This window comes from Dendrobates tinctorius, unplaced genomic scaffold (assembly GCF_039654945.1).
Source record: "Dendrobates tinctorius isolate UK_male_01 unplaced genomic scaffold, ASM3965494v1 ptg000054l, whole genome shotgun sequence".
NCBI classification, from domain to species: Eukaryota; Metazoa; Chordata; class Amphibia; order Anura; family Dendrobatidae; genus Dendrobates; species Dendrobates tinctorius.
Genome location: NW_027361722.1, coordinates 19028073 through 19047664, shown reverse-complemented (window position 1 = coordinate 19047664; position 19592 = coordinate 19028073). Strand labels below are relative to the sequence as shown.

At 46.9% G+C, this 19592-nt stretch overlaps 1 protein-coding gene across 1 annotated transcript in view; it reads left to right on the top strand.

Moving 5' to 3' along the window:
• Positions 1-9562: 9562 nt before the first annotated feature.
• UMODL1 (uromodulin like 1) overlaps positions 9563-19592 on the top strand; it is a 78697-nt gene continuing 68667 nt past the window's right edge. Inside the window, exon 1 of the mRNA XM_073577223.1 lies at positions 9563-9635. Coding sequence (XP_073433324.1) covers positions 9563-9635 — 73 coding nt within the window. The remainder of the gene's footprint in view (positions 9636-19592) is intronic.

Here is a 19592-nt window from a genome sequence, read left to right as displayed (position 1 = left end):
AACCAACTTCAGTGGAAACGTGTCAAGATTTGTGCTGAGCAAATTTGTTCGGAAAACGATCAAACATAAATTCGACGTGGGTATGGCACATACGGATTCGTGATCGGAAACGCAAGCAAAATTTTATAAAGTCGGAAAAATTCAGTAAAAGTGCGGGAAAATATTTGCGTTGCCACAAAAGTATTTTCTACACTTTAGCATCGGTAATGGTGGTGTATCATGAGCGTTTGTCACGTGTTTGATGAGGGGAGAGGGTTTTGCAGAGCTCAGAGGCACCAAGAGGCATTAAGCTGTAGAGGCCTGATCCACAGGCCACCAAAACAATGATTGAAACCGCACTTGAGTAGATAAGTAAACAGGTATGCGAGGTTATGCCAAAACGTCTGCTCAAAATATGTAATACGATTAAAAGGATGTGACTCCTTTAAATACGGCTAAGCCGTCTGATGCACCCCCTGAGGTGGGTAAACACAAATAGAAATAGCAGGGGTGCAATAGAGATTCCAAACTGACTAAACAAAAAGATCCGTTTAGCACCACTCAATGCTATGCAAATAGGGCAACATCACCCGATACCGTTAAATGCTTTAACTGGGGCCACTCAGCCAAAATAAGAAATGCCCAGCATCAGCTGTAGGGAGACATGCCTGGACCAAAGCGGTTCCTCACTTACCGGGTATGATGAGATGCCTCTGGAAAGTGGCAAAGTTGCTTGCATTGAGGTGGGTTGTCACCGGAGGGGTGTACTGCTGCAGGTTGTGAGCAGCGGGAGTGCAGGGAGGCTGTGTAGAGCTAGGGTGGCCCCGGCCGTTGGCGTCCCTGGATACCAGTTTGTAATATCTGGTGTGTTTTAGAGGCCTTATCCAGAGGCCTTCAAAAAATTCTTGTGTTCCTAGTGACATACAGTAGGGGACCTGACTTTCAAATTGTTTGGAGCATATTTTTGTCATACAGGCCTCATCCACACTCAAACAATTCTTTCTTCCGTGACTAACACGATACAGCACTCTATATTTCATCTTGGAATTTACTGTCGTTGAAATTCAGCTGTTTGCAGAGGTGGTGCAGAGTTTAAAATCTAATTTTTTGTTGCTAATACTGTACTCCTACCACACTAACTGAGAAACATGACTGGGAAAAAGTGAGGCCGTGGTGGAACGGGAATTAGGTTTGGTGTACGTGGCGTAGGCGGTAATGTTTGTGAAAGCACTAGTGAAGCAACGTCACATCCTATGCAAAGACAACTGACAACTTATGTTACTGGACAGGCTACTCCACTATCTTTCTTTGGCAGATGCACAGCGGTACTCCTTGTTGATGAAGCCCAGAAAGAACTTTTGCTCAAGTAGATGGCAAGTTCAGCTTCAAGTGTCCTCTCCGCGTTTTCCTCAACATCACACTCGGCACAGTCCACAGAGCTGGCACCCAAATTCCCTTTGCTTCCCTGTGTCCCAACTCTCCAACCGTACAACTGACGGTAGGGAACCACAGATGGGTGATTCTAAAGAGCTGTTCACACATTCTATGCCATGTTCATCAGAAGTGTACTCAAAAGCTTCACGGTCAAGAGGAGGAAATTTGCACCGATGCCCAAATTTTTTTTTTAGCTTGGATCTGGGGCAGGAAGAAGTGCAGTCCCAACAGCAACCTGACCCTCGTCATCAGACGTTAACCCTTGGGGGGGAGGTGATCCTGATGAGACTCAGATATCTGAGGCTCATGTGAATGGTATTGTGCTGTTAGGTCAAGAAGAGGAGGAGGGTAACTCCAAGGGTGAGGAATGTGATAACAGGGTGATGATGTATTAGATCCCAGTTGGCGTGAACATAGAGGCACACAGCTGATTAGGTCATCTGAGGAGGAAGACAAGGAGGTTACGTTGTGCCGTCCGTCGCCGACATTTAGTGATGCAGCAACAAGGAGCGATGCATCCTCAGCCACAACTGTGCCTGTGACCAGCAGCGTCTATGGAGCTGCAGCTCGCAGGGGTGGCAAGGGTTGCCTAGCCTGGGTCTTTTTTTTGACACTGCAAAGGATGAGCAAACTCAATTTGCCACCTTTGCAAAAAAAAAAAATGAGTCATGGTAAAAAGTGCAATAATTTGACTACTACATGTATCAACCTTTACATGAACAATCAACATGCATTACTGTGGGAATCCTACTGAGCAAAAATGCGGACCAGTGGATCTCAACCATCAGCTGCCCCATCAATCGCATCTGATGTTTCTTCCTCCTCTGTTACCGTTCCAACTATTCAGACTCAGGTCTTCGACCGCAGAACCTCAGGTTCTTTACCCACTCTAGTCACACTGACTGAGAGCCCTCCATCAGCTGTAACAGAAGCGGACATGCCTGCTGTTTTTGACCGATCTCAGAGAACGACCACACCACAAGTTTCTCAATCCACAGTAACATTTCTGCCTGCACCTCACTCACGGTCCAGCAGTTTGTCCAGTTCACCGTACTCTCTCAGCACTGCAGCCAGCCCACGATTCCGCAGTTGTGGTCATGTAAAGATTGTGTCCTACACATGACAAAGCTAAGAGGTTGAACTCCACCATCTCCAATCTGTTGGCCACGGAAATGCTGCCTTTCCACCTGGTAGATACAGATGGTTTCTGAAAGCTGATGGACAGCGCAGTCCCCCAGTACCAATTGTCCAGTCGCCATTACTTTTCCAAGAAAGCTGTGCCTGCTCTACACCAGCATGTCACGGACAACATCACCCATTCCTTGACAAAATCTCTGCCAGGGTGCATTTCACCACAGACACTTAGACGAGTAAGCCTGGCCAAGGGCGTTACATCTCGCTGACTTGGCTGTGGGGACGGGCGCCACTCCACAAGTCTTGGAATCCCCAAGGCTTGCAGGCCAAACCTCTATATTTAACACTTCCTCCTCTATTTCATCTAGGGCCGCCTCTTGTGCTCTCAATCTCTGCCTTAATGAGACACATGTTTCAACAGTGCATAACGAACCCCACCACCTCCGTAGTGTGCAGCTAGGGCTCACCGCAATTAGGCAGGATTAAAATTGATATGCCTTGGAGATCACAGTCATACAGCTGAAGAGTTGCAGACAGCTCTCCAGGCTGAGTTTGATCAATGGCTGTCTCCGCTGAACCTGCATCCAGGGAAGGCAATGTCCGATAACGGTGCAAACCTGGTGACGACCCTACGGCGAGGGAAACTCACACACATGCTGTTAGGCATCAGGTTCCTGTCGCTGCACAGCGGGAATCCCGAGCCTTCCGGCGGTCTCCCATTCCTCTCCAGCTGCAGAGGAGGTTGCTCAGCAAACTCGTCGGTCCCGACGCTCTGCCCAGAACAGCTCCGTGGGTTTGCTTGCTGCTGCCACCTCTGGCACAGCTATGGCAATGCATGCTGTTCAGCAGCGAGATTCTCCAGGGACTAAGTCCCCATGTTGGGCCACTGAGCATGTCCGTGGAGTGATCTCCCATTGGAGATCAAGGGTCACGTGCTCAGGTCCTGCTCGTGTTCGGATTGGCCCATCCGAGAAGCCAAGAAGGTCCCGGACGCTCGTGGCTATAAAAGGTTCGCATGGCCGCTCGGCCATGCGCTAGGATAGACTATTTTCAGACTATAAGGAGTGAGTGGTGTATGCATGTATGAATGTCTCTGGTGACTGACTCATGAAACCCCTACCCTTGGTACGCATGTGTTGTGCAGCCTAGCCTGCTAGCGCCCAGGCTTAGGTAGGTCAGAGTTTCAGTCAGGCATTAGCCGTGATCAGTGACTCGGCATGCCTCAGTGCCCCGTGCTCCACACTCCATAGTCAGCGTCTATAGCGGCGCTCGTGGCAGCGACACCGTGTGCTCAGTGGGCCTAGAAGGACTTTAACCCTGTGTCCTTGGGGTAGAGTTCTGTGGCCGCTTGCTGTGCGCTCTTTGGCTGGGCTCTGTGAGTTAAACAGGCTCCGGCATCCACGTTCAGCGGCTCTGTGAATTAACAAAGTCCGCTCCTGTTCACATTGGGTGACGTAACCCACATGTGACTGTTTTTACGCCGCTCTATTCTTCCGCCATTACCTAGCAGCAGTGTACCACCTCTGCACGGTGGACCCCGGGCTGTGAACACACCTACTATTATTTTATAATTTGGTGCGTTCCGCCAGTCCTAACACAAGCCTTGCATGGCTCACGTCTTCAACCCGATGGTACAGCATTTTCTCCGCCACTATCCTGGCCTGGGTGAGCTGCTCCAGAAAGTACATAAGCTGTGTGTTCATTTCCACCATTCGCACCCCTCTGAACATCAACTTGCATCGATTCAGAGGTCTTTGTCCATGCCAGTTAACAGCTTGATATGCGATGTGCCGACATGGTGGAATTCCACTCTGCACATGTTGTAGCAACAGTGGCAGCAGCAACGAGCCCTGATGCAGTATGTCATGACGTATAGGCTGGGCCAACGCAGTACGGACGGGGCACATATCACGTTTACAGAGTGGGCACAGATTAAGGACCTCTGCACCCTTCTGCACAGTTTCGAAATGGCTGCTAAGATGGTTAGCGCTGACGATGCCATCAGCATCACTATTCCGGTCATCTATATGCTGGAACACACTAGCCTGTGAAAGGAGATGTGGTTCCAGAAGAGGAGGATGAGGAAGGGATAACTTTGCGTCGAAGTTCAAGACTGTCGTCGCAAAGGCGAGTGCCATGATGATTTTGTGAGTGATTGGGAGAAGGTGCTGTGGTCAGATGAGATGACCTGAAACATACAGCCAAGGCAACAAAGTAGTGGCTTAAAAAAAGGACATTAAGGTCATGGAGTGGCCTAGCCAGTCTCCAGACCTTATTCCCATAGAAAACTTATGGAGGGAGATGAAGCTCCGAGCTGCCAAGCGACAGCCTCAAAATCTTAATGATTTAGAGATGATCTGCACAGAGGAGTGGAACAAAATTCCTCCTCATGTGTGCAAACCTCATCATCAACTACAAAATACATCTGACTGCTGTGCTTGCCAACAAGGGTTTTTCCACCAAGTATTGTCATTTGCCAGGGCGATCAAATACTTATTTCTCACTGCAAAACGCAAATAAATGTATATAATTTATGCAATGTGATTTTCTGGTTTTTATTTTTGATATTCTATCTCTCAATGTTAAAATTATGTGGGCAGCAATAAAGGACAATATACTTCAGTACCAAAGTATTGAAAATCACAGTCGATGGTTCAACTATGGTTGAAGTCTATGGTCAGCAACCTGGGTGCTTAAAGGTAGGTCCTCAACAGGGATCCTCAGTAGGCTCTCAACAGTGGTTCTCAGGCCCCCAACATGGGTCCTTAGTAGGTCCTCAACAGGAGTCCTCAATAGGCCCTCAACAAGGCTTCTCAGTAGGCCCTCAAGAGGGGTCCTTAGTAGGTCCTCTACAGTAGTCCTCAGTAGGTCTTCAACATGCGTCCTTAGTAGGCCCTCAAAAGGGGTTATCAGTAGATACTCAACAGGGGTCCTAAGTAGGTCCTCAACAGGGGTCCTTAGTAGATCTTCAACAGGGGTCCTCAGTGGGTCCTCAACAGGGGTCCTTAGTAGATCTTCAACAGGGGTCCTCAACAGGGGTTCTCAGTAGGCTCATGGCTGCTACAGTGTCACATCAGTAATCGCGTTGCAGAGGCTAATAAAAGCCGGTGCACACGCACAAATATGTCTGTCAGAGATCAGAGTTCAGCTTTGGTGCATGCTGTTAAATGCAGATGCATATATATGACATGAGTGTCACACACATTGAAAGAGAATCTGCAGCATCATCTCCCTCCTCCCTCTCACACCATGAGGGTCACACACAAAGAAAGCGAATCTGCATCATCATCTCCCTCTCACAGCATGAGGGTCACACACAAAGAAACCGAATCTGCATCATCTCCCTCTCACAGCATGAGTGTCACAATGTGAAACAGAGTTTGCCGCATCATTTCCCTACTCCGGTGTCCTCTCAGTTACTGTAGAGAAGCTATTACTGTTTTAAGCCCCATAGTTGTAATATTAGTTTTGCTTTACAGTCACACGTCCTTTTAACCCTTTGCTGCTTCTCTGCACCCTGTTTCTAATTCCGTTCTCCTTTTCTCGCGCCCGCTGTCCTCGCCCTTTGTTCTCTATTTGCCCTGATTATCTCCACAGCTGCCTTCAGACCTATACAGGTGGTGATTATACCCGCTCCACTACCTGGTCCCCCCAGGTAACGGATCCCGTCATTACACACGAGTCGTGCATGAAGGAGGAAAAACAAGTTAATAGGGAGCCCAGGGACCTGTCTTTATAAGGTGCGTGGAAAGGCTTGTCACAGCTTCTCAGCACCGAGATCCACACACTCTCCTGAAATACTCTGTGCTGCTGAGAACCCTGCTTTTTCCACAGTGTAACTCACTCTGTGATCAGCCTGCTCTTCTCTTTAAATACCATACAGTGCTGTTCCTTTCCTCTTTTTGACTCTCAGTCTGCAGCTTCCCCATAATGTTCCTCTCCTGAAATACTTTGTGCTGCTGTGGATCCAGTTCCTTCCATCATGTAGCTCCAAGTTGACATATGAACGCTTACATTGAGTATTACGCGGGCATGGAGGTTAATAGACCCTCTTGGTGGAGCCTTTGATGAACTATGAGGGGCGAAACGGTACTCCTGCTACTTATTATAAACCTGTAAATCCAAAGGGAAGACAAAGAATAAAAAAAAAAGAATTTAATTAAGAAAGTCCTCAGGGAGCCATGAAGCCAGGTTGCCTAAAACACTGCCGCTCATCGGAAGTGTCAATCTCCGAGCTGTCCGTGTCCGACATCTATAAGACACGCTGCTGTCAGCTTTGAGTTGAGCAACGGAGTCTTTTACATTATCCTGGTTGCTTTGGAGACGCCGAATAAGGACCAAATTTTGTTTTCTAGGATTAGCATGTCCCTATCAACCAGGCCGGCTTCAATTACTGGGGTATTCAGAAAAAATGTACAACTTTGTAGAAAGATGATTGTGCTATTCACTGCTCCAGCGTCAAAGTGTAACAGTCGTTTCAAAACTTGCAGCGGAATGTCTGTGTGTTCCTCTATATCCTCCCCCTCCATAGAATGTCTCTGTGTTCCTCTAGCTCCTCCCCCTCCATAGAATGTCTGTGTGTTCCTCTAGCTCCTCCCCTCCATAGAATGTCTGTGTGATCTTCTACCTCCTCCCCTCAATAGAATGTCTGTGATCTTCTACCTCCTCCCCTCCATAAAATATCTGTTCCTCTAGCTCCTCCCCCTCCATAGAATGTCTGTGTGTTCCTCTAGCTCCTCCCCTCCATAGAATGTCTGTGTGATCTTCTACCTCCTCCCCTCAATAGAATGTCTGTGTGATCTTCTACCTCCTCCCCTCAATAGAATGTCTGTTCCTCTAGCTCCTCCCCTCCATAGAATGTCTGTGTCTGTCTCTAGCTCCTCCCCTCCATAGAATTTCTGTGTTCCTCTAGCTCCTCCCCTTCATGGAACATCTGTGTGTTCCTAGATCCTCCTCTACATAGAAGTCTGCGTGTTCCTCTGGATCCTCCTCTCCATAGAATGTCTGTATTCCTCTAGCTCCTCCCCTCCATAGATGACATCTTGTGGGGCGTCAAACTCGTCAGTGATGTTCACCCAAGTGACGCAACTGTCCTGAAAAGAAGATCGAAGACAGAGAATCAGAGGCCCGACGGTGGTAGGGGAGATAATGGAAGGGGACTCACATACTGTACACCTCTCCCGTTAATGGAGGAGCGTGCGACCAGACCTGTCCATAACCCTTCGCCAAGTCAGTGACACAAATCACGTCCTCAACACATCTGTCATCCTAAAACATAAAGTGTCCAGCCCCCTCTCAGGAGCAGATGACGACTTCGGAATCCGACTACGCTTACTTTGTTCGTAGTCTGTTACCATGAAGAGGCATCATTCTATATTAAAGTTCTAAGAACATCTTTAGGACATTTTTTTAAAAATAAATTCTACTTGTAAAGTAACTTAATTTTTCATTTTAGCTTCACTGGAATAATAAGAATAAACTGATCAAGGAGGACAACAAATGGCTGAAAACAAAATTCAACAGAAGCCACCGGGGCGGACTGAATAATGACGTATCCCACCATATACTGACAGATGTCCAAGGGCTCCTCTACCTTATGTGATGACATGGGGTCCCTACTACATATGCCCATTGGCTCCTCTACCTTATGTGATGACATGGAGTCCCTACTACAGATGTCCCTGGGCACTACTACAGATGTCCATGGGCTCCTCTGCCTTATGTGATAACATGGGGCCCCTACTACTGATGTCCATGGGCTCCTCTACCTTATGTGATGACATGGGGCCCCTACTACAGATGTCCATGGGCTCCTCTGCCTTATGTGATGACATGGGGCCCCTACTACAGATGCCCATGGGCTCCTCTACCTTATGTGATGACATGGGGCCCCTACTACAGATGCCCATGGGCTCCTCTACATTATGCGATGACATGGGGCCCCTACAACAGATGTCCATTGGCTCCTCTACCTTATGCGATGACATGGAGCCCCTACTACAGATGTCCATGGGCTCCTCTACCTTATGTGATGACATGGGGCCCCTACTACAGATGTCCATGGGCTCCTCTGCCTTATATGATGACATGGGGCCCCTACTACAGATGCCCATGGGCTCCTCTACCTTATGTGATGACATGGGGCCCCTACTACAGATGCCCATGGGCTCCTCTACATTATGTGATGACATGGGGCCCCTACAACAGATGTCCATTGGCTCCTCTACCTTATGCGATGACATGGAGCCCCTACTACAGATGTCCATGGGCTCCTCTACCTTATGTGATGACATGGGGCCCCTACTACAGATGCCCATGGGCTCCTTTACCTTATGTGATGACATGGGGCCCCTACTACAGATGTCCATGGGCTCCTTTACCTTATGTGATGATGATGACATGGGGCCCCTACTACAGATGTCCATGGGCTCCTCTACCTTATGTGATGACATGGGGCTCCTACTACAGATATCCATAGGCTCCTCTACCTTATGTGATGACATGGGGCCCCTACTACAGATGCCCATGGGCTCCTCTACCTTATGTGATGACATGGGGCCCCTACTACAGATGTCCATGGGCTCCTCTACCTTATGTGATGACATTGGGCCACTGCTAAAGATGTCCATGGGCTCCTCTACCTTATGTGATGACAAGGGGCCCCTACTACAGATGCCCATGGGCTCCTTTACCTTATGTAATGACATGGGGCCCCTACTACAGATGTCACAGTCGCTCCTTGTCATACTCCTGCTTCCTCGCTGTGACTCTTCCTCACTTCCATGCTCGTTATTATGGCGCCGCGTAGAGCGAGAGCCTCAGGTGTTTGGAGGGGGTTGGGCCAAGTACATGAAATTAATGAGACCTCACGGTATGCCCAGTGGATCTCCCCTGCTGACTCCAGTCTTTCACATCGGCAAGGCAAGAAACACAAAGCTCCGTCCGTTCCACCGAACTGTAGGATTTAGTTTCTAAATTTCATTATTTCCATCAGTGAGGAAGTGCGAAAGGTCGGATGGACGAGAAGACTATCCTCTACCTGGCCCTCGTGGGCATGGCCGCAGGACTGGGCAGTGCACAGATGCTCGGTGAGTCCTCAGCCACTCGTTACATTGTATCTCTGAGTAACAGTCATTGGGGAGGGTCATTATTAAGCACATACAGCGGCGCCTATCTCAGATTCCGGAGCTGGAGGGTTTTGGGATCCTTTTTTTTCTTTATAACTTATTGGAAATTAGGGTGAAAAATTATGGTAATATTTGTTCCCTAGCCGAGAAATCCTGCCTCATCCTGCCTTGTATTTCTTCTTAAAGGTGTTTCTCTCTTTACATGGACCCAAAATGGTGTGGGCCTAAAAGGGGTGCGGGACGGCTCCAGGTTTATATGGTCTCAGTGAGACCCTCTCTTTGCTTTTGAGCTCTTCTCCTCCTCACCTTTCATGGTCTATCATTTTTTAGTTATTCCCCTCGGGGACTCAAAACTGTGTCGTTTGTAAGCTATGTTCACATGTTGCGTTTTTGGTGCATTTTTTTCCCCCAGGAAAACCTGCTCTCTTGGCAGCAGGAAACTTTCTGCAAAAAAGAACAGGTTTTGCTTCGTTTTTGTTGCTGTTTTTGGTGCTTTTTTCCCTTTCTTTTTTACGTTTTTGGCATGCTATAGTTGTCTCTTGTGCATGGTCATAAAGTTTAGTGCCCCCCCCCCCCCCCAAAAAAAAAAAAAAAAAATCTGATTCTACTTTATTAGGTTTTGGCACCAAAAACGCAGAAAAACCTGACACCTGTGTTTTTTAAGCGTTTTTTCACCACCCATTGGAAATATGCTGAAAATTTCTGAAAGAAGTGACATGCTGCATTCTACAAAACCTCAGGTTTTCCATAAAATACTGAGGACAAAAAAAAAAAAACAAGCTGTGTGCATGAGACTTCTGAAACCTCATAGACACAGCTGGTACTGTAGAACGCAGCTAATATTTGCATTAAAAAAGCACCAAAAACTCAACGTGTGAACATAACCTTAAATGTTCCATTTCCAACCGCTTAAATGCCGTTGTCACAGTTGTCAGAGGCATCTAAAGGGGTTAATGCCTGCAATTGGAGCAATTAGACGTACAACACGGACGGCACCTGTGTTATATGATGCTGAGCCCGATCCATACATTGAATGCACATAAGGCTGAGTGGGCCCCCCAGATATAGGGGGCTCTGGCCCTAACCACGGTGGGGGGCTATTAAGCACACATTTGGTAAGTAATATCTGAGTGTTACCCCGATCTCGAGCACTCATTGGTTCTACAGGTTAACTTGGTTTTTGTTCTATGTAAAATCTGCACCCTGGGAAGGGACCCCAGACCCATCCTTATGTTAGACCTCCTTTAACTCCATAAAACCCATACGGGCAGGAGCATTAAAGGGGTATTCCAGCCAAAACAATCCTCTATGCACTGCATAGGGGTTACTTGTTAGATTTGTGTGGGTCCTATTTCTAGGACCCCCACCGATTATTAAAACGGTGGACTTATGGCCAGGCGGAGTTGAATGGTGCCGATAGGTCGCGCATGCTCCCTCCAGGCTAAGTCTGTGGCACTGCAGATACTCGGAGACGGCCAAGGAGTTTCTTTATCGTTGTCATAGTCTTGATTGGAAAGATGGTACAAATGCACAGAAGAGAAGACCCCCAGTCTGGGTCTCAGTGGGCTCTCAGAGGTAGGACCCACATCAAACAAACCTATCCATTGGATAGGTGATAACTTGTTTAGGCTGGAATACCCCTTTAATGACCATTGGAATTTTCCCCAATCCATGTACTGGTGCAATGGCTATAACTTTTTTTAAGGTTATTACAGTAATTTTTCAGATTATTTTTGTTTTTTCTTTTGTTCATTATCGGTGACAATTTGGTCTGTAGTTTTGTAAACTTTTTTTTTTTTACAAGAAAAGAATAAAAAAATTTGTTTTCATGTTTTAAACAACTTTAAATAAAAAGGCAAGAAATATATATATATATTTTGCATATTGTGTGATTTATACTTTTAGGTAATACTTCAACTTGCCAGTGCTTTGTATATGATTAGCAGGCTTTGTAAAAGTACCCAAAAAGAATAATTAAAAAAAGTTAAATACAGTATGTTAAATTACTGATAAAGCATGACTGCTTTTCTCTGGAAAGAGCGCCACACTTGTGGACAGGTTGTGTCTGGCATTGCGGCTCAGAAGATGTAAACTTACTGCCTTGATGTTTTGCATCATCCGATGGGGATTTATCTAACTGGTGGATTGTCAAGTTCAGTTTTTCTCCCTAAAGTACCAAAGCTGCCAACTGTTACTATTTTCCATGATGAAATAAGGCTGCGGCTCTATTAATCCCTCTCCCTATAATGGCATTCGCATTGTGCAGACTTAACAGTTGAGCCAACACTTGAAGGAGTGGATTTATGCTATAACATACAGCTAACACACCTCTTGTTGCTTGAGATTCCCAAGGTCAAGGCCAGTATCGTTCCAGACCTCTTAACCGCCTACATGCTACGGTCTGTAGTGACTGCAACATCTAAGTGGCTGACAGAGGGAGGTAGCTCCTTCGGTACACACTTCTGGGGTGCAGATGGTTGCTTTGGCACCCAGAGACCTAACAGCAGCAAGATATAAAAGGCTGGGTGTTAGTGTAAAACTTCTATATTACATTGATCGGACCCTACGGTCTATAGAGACTGCAGCATCTAAGTGGTTGACAGAAGGAGGTAGCTCCTTCAGTACACACTTCTGGGGTGCAGATGGTTGCTTTGGCACCCAGAGACCTAACAGCAGCAAGATATAAAAGGCTGGGTGTTAGTTTAAAACTTCTATATTACATTGATCGGACCCTACGGTCTATAGTGACTGCAGCATCCAAGTGGTTGACAGAGGGAGGTAGCTCCTTCCGTACACATCTCTGGGGTGCAAATGGTTGCTTTAGCACCCAGAGACCTAACAGAAGCAAGATATAAAAGGCGGATTAAACTGAATGCGCTGGTTTGTTTAAGTGACTCCTTTATTGAAGATAGTAGTTTAACACAAAACACTTTATATGTAAATGAGCTGTTAAGATCTATGGGCTGGACTTAGATCTTCCTGGGAATCTGCCTCCAGAGATTATTATAAATTAAAATGGACACTACCAGTGTGAGACATGTAGATCAGAAGAGTGGACTGTCAGTTATTACATGTCTCACACTGGTAAACCTTACTTTCATTCAAAATAAACTCTGGAGGCAGATTCTCAGGAAGATCTACGTCCCACCCATAGATCTGAACAGCTCATCTACATATTAAGAAAAATGTGGATTTCTCTGGAATAACACATCGTATCGTGGATATCACAGTATCATTTTATTCAGCTTCCTATGACCTACATGGCCATAAAGATGACCTAAGGAGTTGATCCTATTGATAGATTCCCTTTAATATCTTTATCTTTGAAAAAAATAAGGTAAATAATTTCTCCATTATTATAGCGGTGGTCTGTTTGTTATTTCTGTGCACTTCTTCTATGTCTGCAGTTGATTTTGTTGCAACATTTGTTGTCTTCGTCATGACATTTTTTGTCCAGTAGGTGTCGATACTGGACCATTTTTCGGAGAATAGCTTCTGTTATTTCATTTAGACTGCGTAGACAAATTGTTTCAGCTTTACATCCAATAAATTTCTCTTTTTTTTCTTTATATTTGATCTGTGGTTCTTTAGTCTGTTATGGCGTGTCTGTATGGTTCTACCTATATATCACATGGCACAGCAGCCATAAATGTAGCCCGCTGCTTAAAGGGAATTTGTCAGCAAGTTTTGCTTTGTAATCTAAGAGCCCTATAATGTAGGGGCAGAGACCCTGATTCCAGCGATATGCCACTTAATGGAGAGGTGTCAATAGGACACCTCTCCATTATTAATCCTATAGTAGTAAGGGGTTAAAAAAATACACACACACATTAATTAAAAATTATTTTAATGAAATAATCACACAAAGTTTTTGACCAAATGTGTTATTCTGCTATTCCAACAGAATCCCTTGTTCTCCGGAAAAAAAATAAAAAAACAACAATATACATACCTCTTCGTTGTTCAGTCAGGTCCCCCGCTGCAATCCATCACAAGGGGTTAACTAGTTTACAACGGGGATCGGTGCTAATGCTACCGACCCCGCTGTAAACCACTGCCGAATGAATGAATTCATCTCTGTGCAGGCGCCCCGGCTGACCGGAGATAAACTAATAAGCGTGGGAAAGTTTCTGATCTTTTTCCCATGCTCCTGAGTTCATCTCTGGTCAGCCGGGGACTCCGCGCAGCCTCACTGACGTCACTGAGGCTGCGCGGAGTCACCGGCTGACCAAACGCGAACTGACAGCATGGGAAAAAGTTCAGAAACTTTCCCACGCTAATCAGTTCATCCCCGGTCAGCCGTCAGTGTGATTTTACTGTATAGCACACTGAACTGCCGGCTATTGTTAAAGGACACCGGTGCGTATTTCTCACAAGTCACACTTGTCCGTGTGTAATCCGATTTTTTTCTTGCACCCATAGACTTGCATTGGCGAGTCTTGGCCAATAATCGGTGACAATCGCAGCCTGCTGCAATTTTTTTTCAGCCCGTATAAAACGGGCGAGAAAAAAATTGGATGATGGGAGCTCAAAACTTAGATTTGAGATTACGTTTTAACATAGCCATGATGCATGTTAAGGATTGCTACATGTGTAGAAGATCAGCACCACCGTCAGTACATGAGTGCAGTGCCAGAACCACCATCAGTATAGGAATGCAGCACTAGAACCACCATCAGTATAGGAATGCAGCACTAGAACCACCATCAGTATAGGAATGCAGCACTAGAACCACCATCAGTAGATAAATCTGCATCAGAACCACTGTCAGTATGTGAATGCAGTGCTAGAACCACTATCAGTACATAAGTGCAGTGCCAGAACTACCATCAGTACATGAATGCAGCATCAGGATCAACGTCAGTACATGAATACAGTGCCAGAATTACAGTTAGTACATGAATGCAGCACCAGAATCACCACAAGTACCTGAATGCAGCTCCAGAAACACCATCAATACATGAATGCAGTACCAGAACCACCGTCAGTGTAACATTATTTGCCGGCACCTCTGAATGGTTCAGATCCCCCCCCATGCAGGGACGTCAGCATACCCACTGCACTTGCTACGTGGCGTGGTCCCAGGTGTGCTCCCTGCTTCTTTCCTGCTTCTGAGACCCGGCAGCATGCCGACGGGTCTTATTCTCATTTGCATGTGGAAACATTAGAAGCAATGGAATGAAACTGAAAGGGAGAAAATACAGATTAGATATTAGAAAAAACTTTTTGGCAGTGAGGGTCATCAATGAGTGGAACAGGCGGCCACGAGAGGTGGTGAGTTCTCCTTCAATGGAAGTCTTCAAACAGAGGCTGGACAGACATCTGTCTGAGATTGTTTAGTGAATCTTGCATTGAGAGGGGGGTTAGACACGATGACCCTGGAGGTCGCATTCAACTCTAACATTCCTCTGCTCTTAAAGGGGCAGTGTGCACACATAGTAAAATGCCCCCAGCTGGGAGGCATTTAGTAACAGAATGCACCTGCAAGACAGCTCCCAGCCAATAGCTGGGAGGCATCTTGTTTACAAGGCACCCTCTCCATTAGAGAGGGGCCAAGGAATCATTAGGTAGTCTGCTAATGAGTTCTGAACCCTATGTCTGGCTGTTGTTCGACCATGTCCTGAACATGAAATCCCTGGTCCTTGTGCGGCCAAGTCCTGAACCAAATAATCCCTGGTCCTAGTGTGGTCGGTGCCTGAACCAGTATCTGAGATAAGTGTGTCTGAACGTGTGACTATCTGAGTATTCCGTGTATCTGAACTGTTCTATCAGTCTCCAAATCAGCCCAGTCTGAGACTCTGTGTCAGTAACCATTATGCAGTGGGTCTTGAACCTTGTGGTCTGAACGGAGGCCGAGGCTGTGTCCGTGTCAGTAACCGTTCTGCAGAGGATCCAGAAACTATTAGTATGAATGAAGCTCTAGTTCTTTCCTTGTCAGCGTACCTGACCCATGGGGTCAGCAGCTGCAGTATCGGGGACGACCTAGCAGTGGTGCCTGGTACCTACTTGCAGCCAAGCCTAACTCCACCATCAGGAGCTGCAGTAAACACCAGATAGTCGCTTAGCTATGCCTCTCATAGGTAAACCTGGCCCCCGTGGCACAGTGGGACCATGAACCACTTGCGCCACCTATGTGCGTAGCAGTCAGTACATGTATACAGCACCAAGCATAGTGCAGTTAGATGTAATGTCAGGTCAGCCCCATATATAATTGTATTGCTTGAACCCACAATTCCAGAATGCCCCTAACAATGGTAAGGAGATGCACTCTGCTGACTTCCCTCTTCCCGACTTGGTGCCCTTAAAAATAAAAGTATCATTATACTGCCCCATAAATATAAATATCTCCTATGCTGCACCCCTCACTGTGCTTCCTGTACCCACTCACAATGTCCCTCTCCATAATGTCACCCCACATAATATCCCCCCCCACACTGCCCCTTTCCATAATACTCCCCACACAGCCCTTCTCTATAGTATCCCCCCACACTGAGCCTCTCCATAATATACCCCTCCATACAGTATCCTTCTCAATAATAAGCCCTCCTAACACTGAGCTTCTTCTTAATATTCCTTTCATATAGTGCCCCTCTCCATAATACCCCTACCCACAAACAATGCCCCAATCCATAATATACTCCCTGACACCAATCCTCTCCATAACATCCTCCCCCCCACAGTGCCCCTCTGCATAAAGTCCCCCCTCACCCCACTGCCGCTCGCTATACTATGACTCTTTCACAATTCTCCCCTCTCCCCCATAATGTGCCTTGATAGTAAAACCCCAATCCTCCCTTTCCCTTGGCCCCCTCATCTAAAACGATTATACATTTTATCTTCATCTCCTCCATGGAGCACTTATGTCACGTCGCTGTCAGATTCGGGGCCTGCTGTTCCGGCTTCAGCCACTAGGGTGAGCTGGTCTGGCACGTCGCCGCCAGACTCGGGGCCTGCTGTTCCGGTCTCGGCCACTAGGAGGCGCCGGACCGTCGCATCGCCGTCGGACTCGGGGACGGCCGTTCCTGCCTCGGCCACTGGGAGGCGCTGTGGTTCGCCCCTGGGTGAGGGTGGTGACAGAGAAGAGGCTCCTGCGCAGGGCTTACTGCATCGCCATTTGGCCTGGTCCTGGGGGCGGTCCTAATTACATCATCAGTCCGGGAACCTGTGAGGGATGATCTGATCCCTCAAATACCTTGGGACTGGTCTTGCAAGCCGCTGGATATATTCTTGGTTCCCCTGCGTGTTACTGTGAATTGCTATAGTTAACTCTGACCTCAGCCTGGATTTCTGATCATTCTATTGCCTGCCGTTTTTGTACCTCTGCCTCTCTTTCGATTCTTTGACGCTGACCTTTGCTTGGATTTCTGACCCTTCTGTTGCCTGCTGATTCTGTACCTTGCTGCTCTCCTGGTTTTACTGACCTTGGCCCGGACTTTTGACTCTTCCTCTGCCTGCTGATTTTGCACCTCTGCTGCCCTACGGCCTCCGACTGCTGCCTCCTGACCACGATTACGGGTTTTAGTTTTAACCCCTTGGCGGCCATCCTGCTCTGGTCAACTGCTCCACCAAACAGCTACCCCCTGGGCCTTGCTAGAATTCCAGATCCCTGTATAGGGGTTAAGGGTCTCGGGGTTACTCGGTGTGCTGTTCCTACTGCAGCCCAGATTCGCAGATGGCCGTCACATTATATCCGGCCCAAAAAACTGCTTTTTGTATATATGTCCATCATATATAAAAGCAGTCTCCTGAATTTTTTTTTCTTCCTTCTTCTTACTGAGCTGATTTCCTGGCCTAACACCTGCTCCAGAGCACAGCCTGAAGGAACACTCCCATCTTCCTATACCAGCATGCTGCAGCCTGGAGACTTCAAGGGAATTGCTGAGCATCAGAAATCCACATTCCTGGGACATCGGCCTCTGGGCAGCTCTGGTCGTGCTGGCCCAGAGGCTCAGGCATTGCCCGCAAATGCAGCTAAACTTTTGTTACTTGTCTCTCTCTCGTTTTCTAAGAAATCTCTGTGTGTGAAGGCTTATGTGGATTGTGGTTCCGCTGGCAACTTCATGGATTTTTTGCTTCCAAAGAATCTTGGTGTACCTTTGCTAAGACTTAATGCCCCTATTCACACCACTGCAATTAATGGTACATCCATTATCCAGGGTGGAGTGGAATTTGTTACTACAGAAATTGCTATGTCAGTGGGGGCATTACACACAGAACAGATGTCGTTTTTTGTTATTCACAATTTATCACATGCGGTTGTTTTAGGTATGCCATGGTTCTGCCAGCATAAACCTGTTATTGACTGGCACCTAGGGGATATCGAGCGCTGGAGTCCACAGTGTCAGAATCACTGTATGTCGCTGTCAGTGAACCAAATTAAAATTAAAACCCCCTTTATACCATATGCATTCAGGGACTATGAGGATGTTTTTTCCATAGTGGAGTCTGAGAAATTACCTCCTCATAGAGAGTATGACTGTCCTATAGACTTGGTCCCAGGTGCTGGTCTCCCTAAGGGGAGAATATTTAATCTCTCTGGTCCAGAGTGTGAAGCCATGAATGACTACATAGCAGACAGCCTACGAAAAGGTTTTATTAGACCCTCCACTTCACCTGTAGGGGCTGGGTGTTTCTTTGTGGAAAAAAAAGATGGTGAACTCAGACCTTGTATTGATTATCTTGAGCTGAACGCTATTACTGTAAAGAATCAGTATCCGCTTCTGTTATGAATGAGTCACCGTAGGAGGCAAAAACAGAAATACTAGCTAAGTCCAGAAAAACCAGAGAGGTTGGCAGCAATCGGATTGCAGACCCCTGAACCTATCCACAACAACTAGCAGTAGCCATGGGGGGGTTCCTACGGTGCCCTAGACCCCTCGATCACAGCCGGAGAACTACATAGCCTAAAGACAGAAAGGGGAAAAACTAAACTGCCCCAGAGCAGACCCCAAAGCAATAGGCAGCCCCCAACATATAATGACGGTGAAGCAAGATGAAAACACTAACACAGATAGAAAGATAGGTTGAGCAAATGATTGGGCCCAAGCTAACTAAAATAGGACAGGATAGGAAAGCTGCTGTCTGCCATCCGCAAAAACCCTATCCAAAATGTGCCAACCGACTGATAGGAAAAACAGGCCCTGAAGTCGCTAGGCTTCAAAAGACTAAATCAGCACTCAGGTATATTCTTAAGACAGAGCAAAAGATCAACAGATCAGAGACAAAAATGGAATTCAGCTCACCCCCGGCCGGGGATGGCAGAACTCCCAAAAAACAAGGAAAAACAAAAACAAAACTGAAGTGTACAAAGCAGAGCAGAAAAAACTTAGCTTTGAGACGTAGGAATCAGACTGGTCTCCAAGAATCCAGCAGGATCACCAGCAAGGCAGAAGGGCGTCGGCTGCCTTATATCTAGTCCTCAATTCCAGCCACCTAGTCATTATCTAGCTGCCCAGGTGTTTGGTAATCAGCCTCACTACCTTCCTTCACCAGACCTCAACGGTGAAGGGAAAAATAAACTCACAACAGCTCCCTACACACTTCCCCTCTCCATAATTCTCTCCACACACAGCCCCTTTCCATAATACTCCCTACACACAGCCCCTTTCCATAATACTGCCCACACACAGCCCCACTCCATAATACTCCCCACACACTGCCCCTCTCTATAATACTCCCCACACACTGCCCCTCTCCATAATGCTCCCCACACACTGCCCCTCTCCATAATGCTCCCCACACACAGCCCCTCTCCATAATACTCCCCACACACAGCCCCTTTCCATAATACTCCTTACACACAGCCCCTCTCCATAATACTCCCCACATACAGCCCCTCTCCATAATGCTCCCCACACACTGCCCCTCTCCATAATGCTCCCCACACACAGCCCCTCTCCATAATACTCCCCACACACA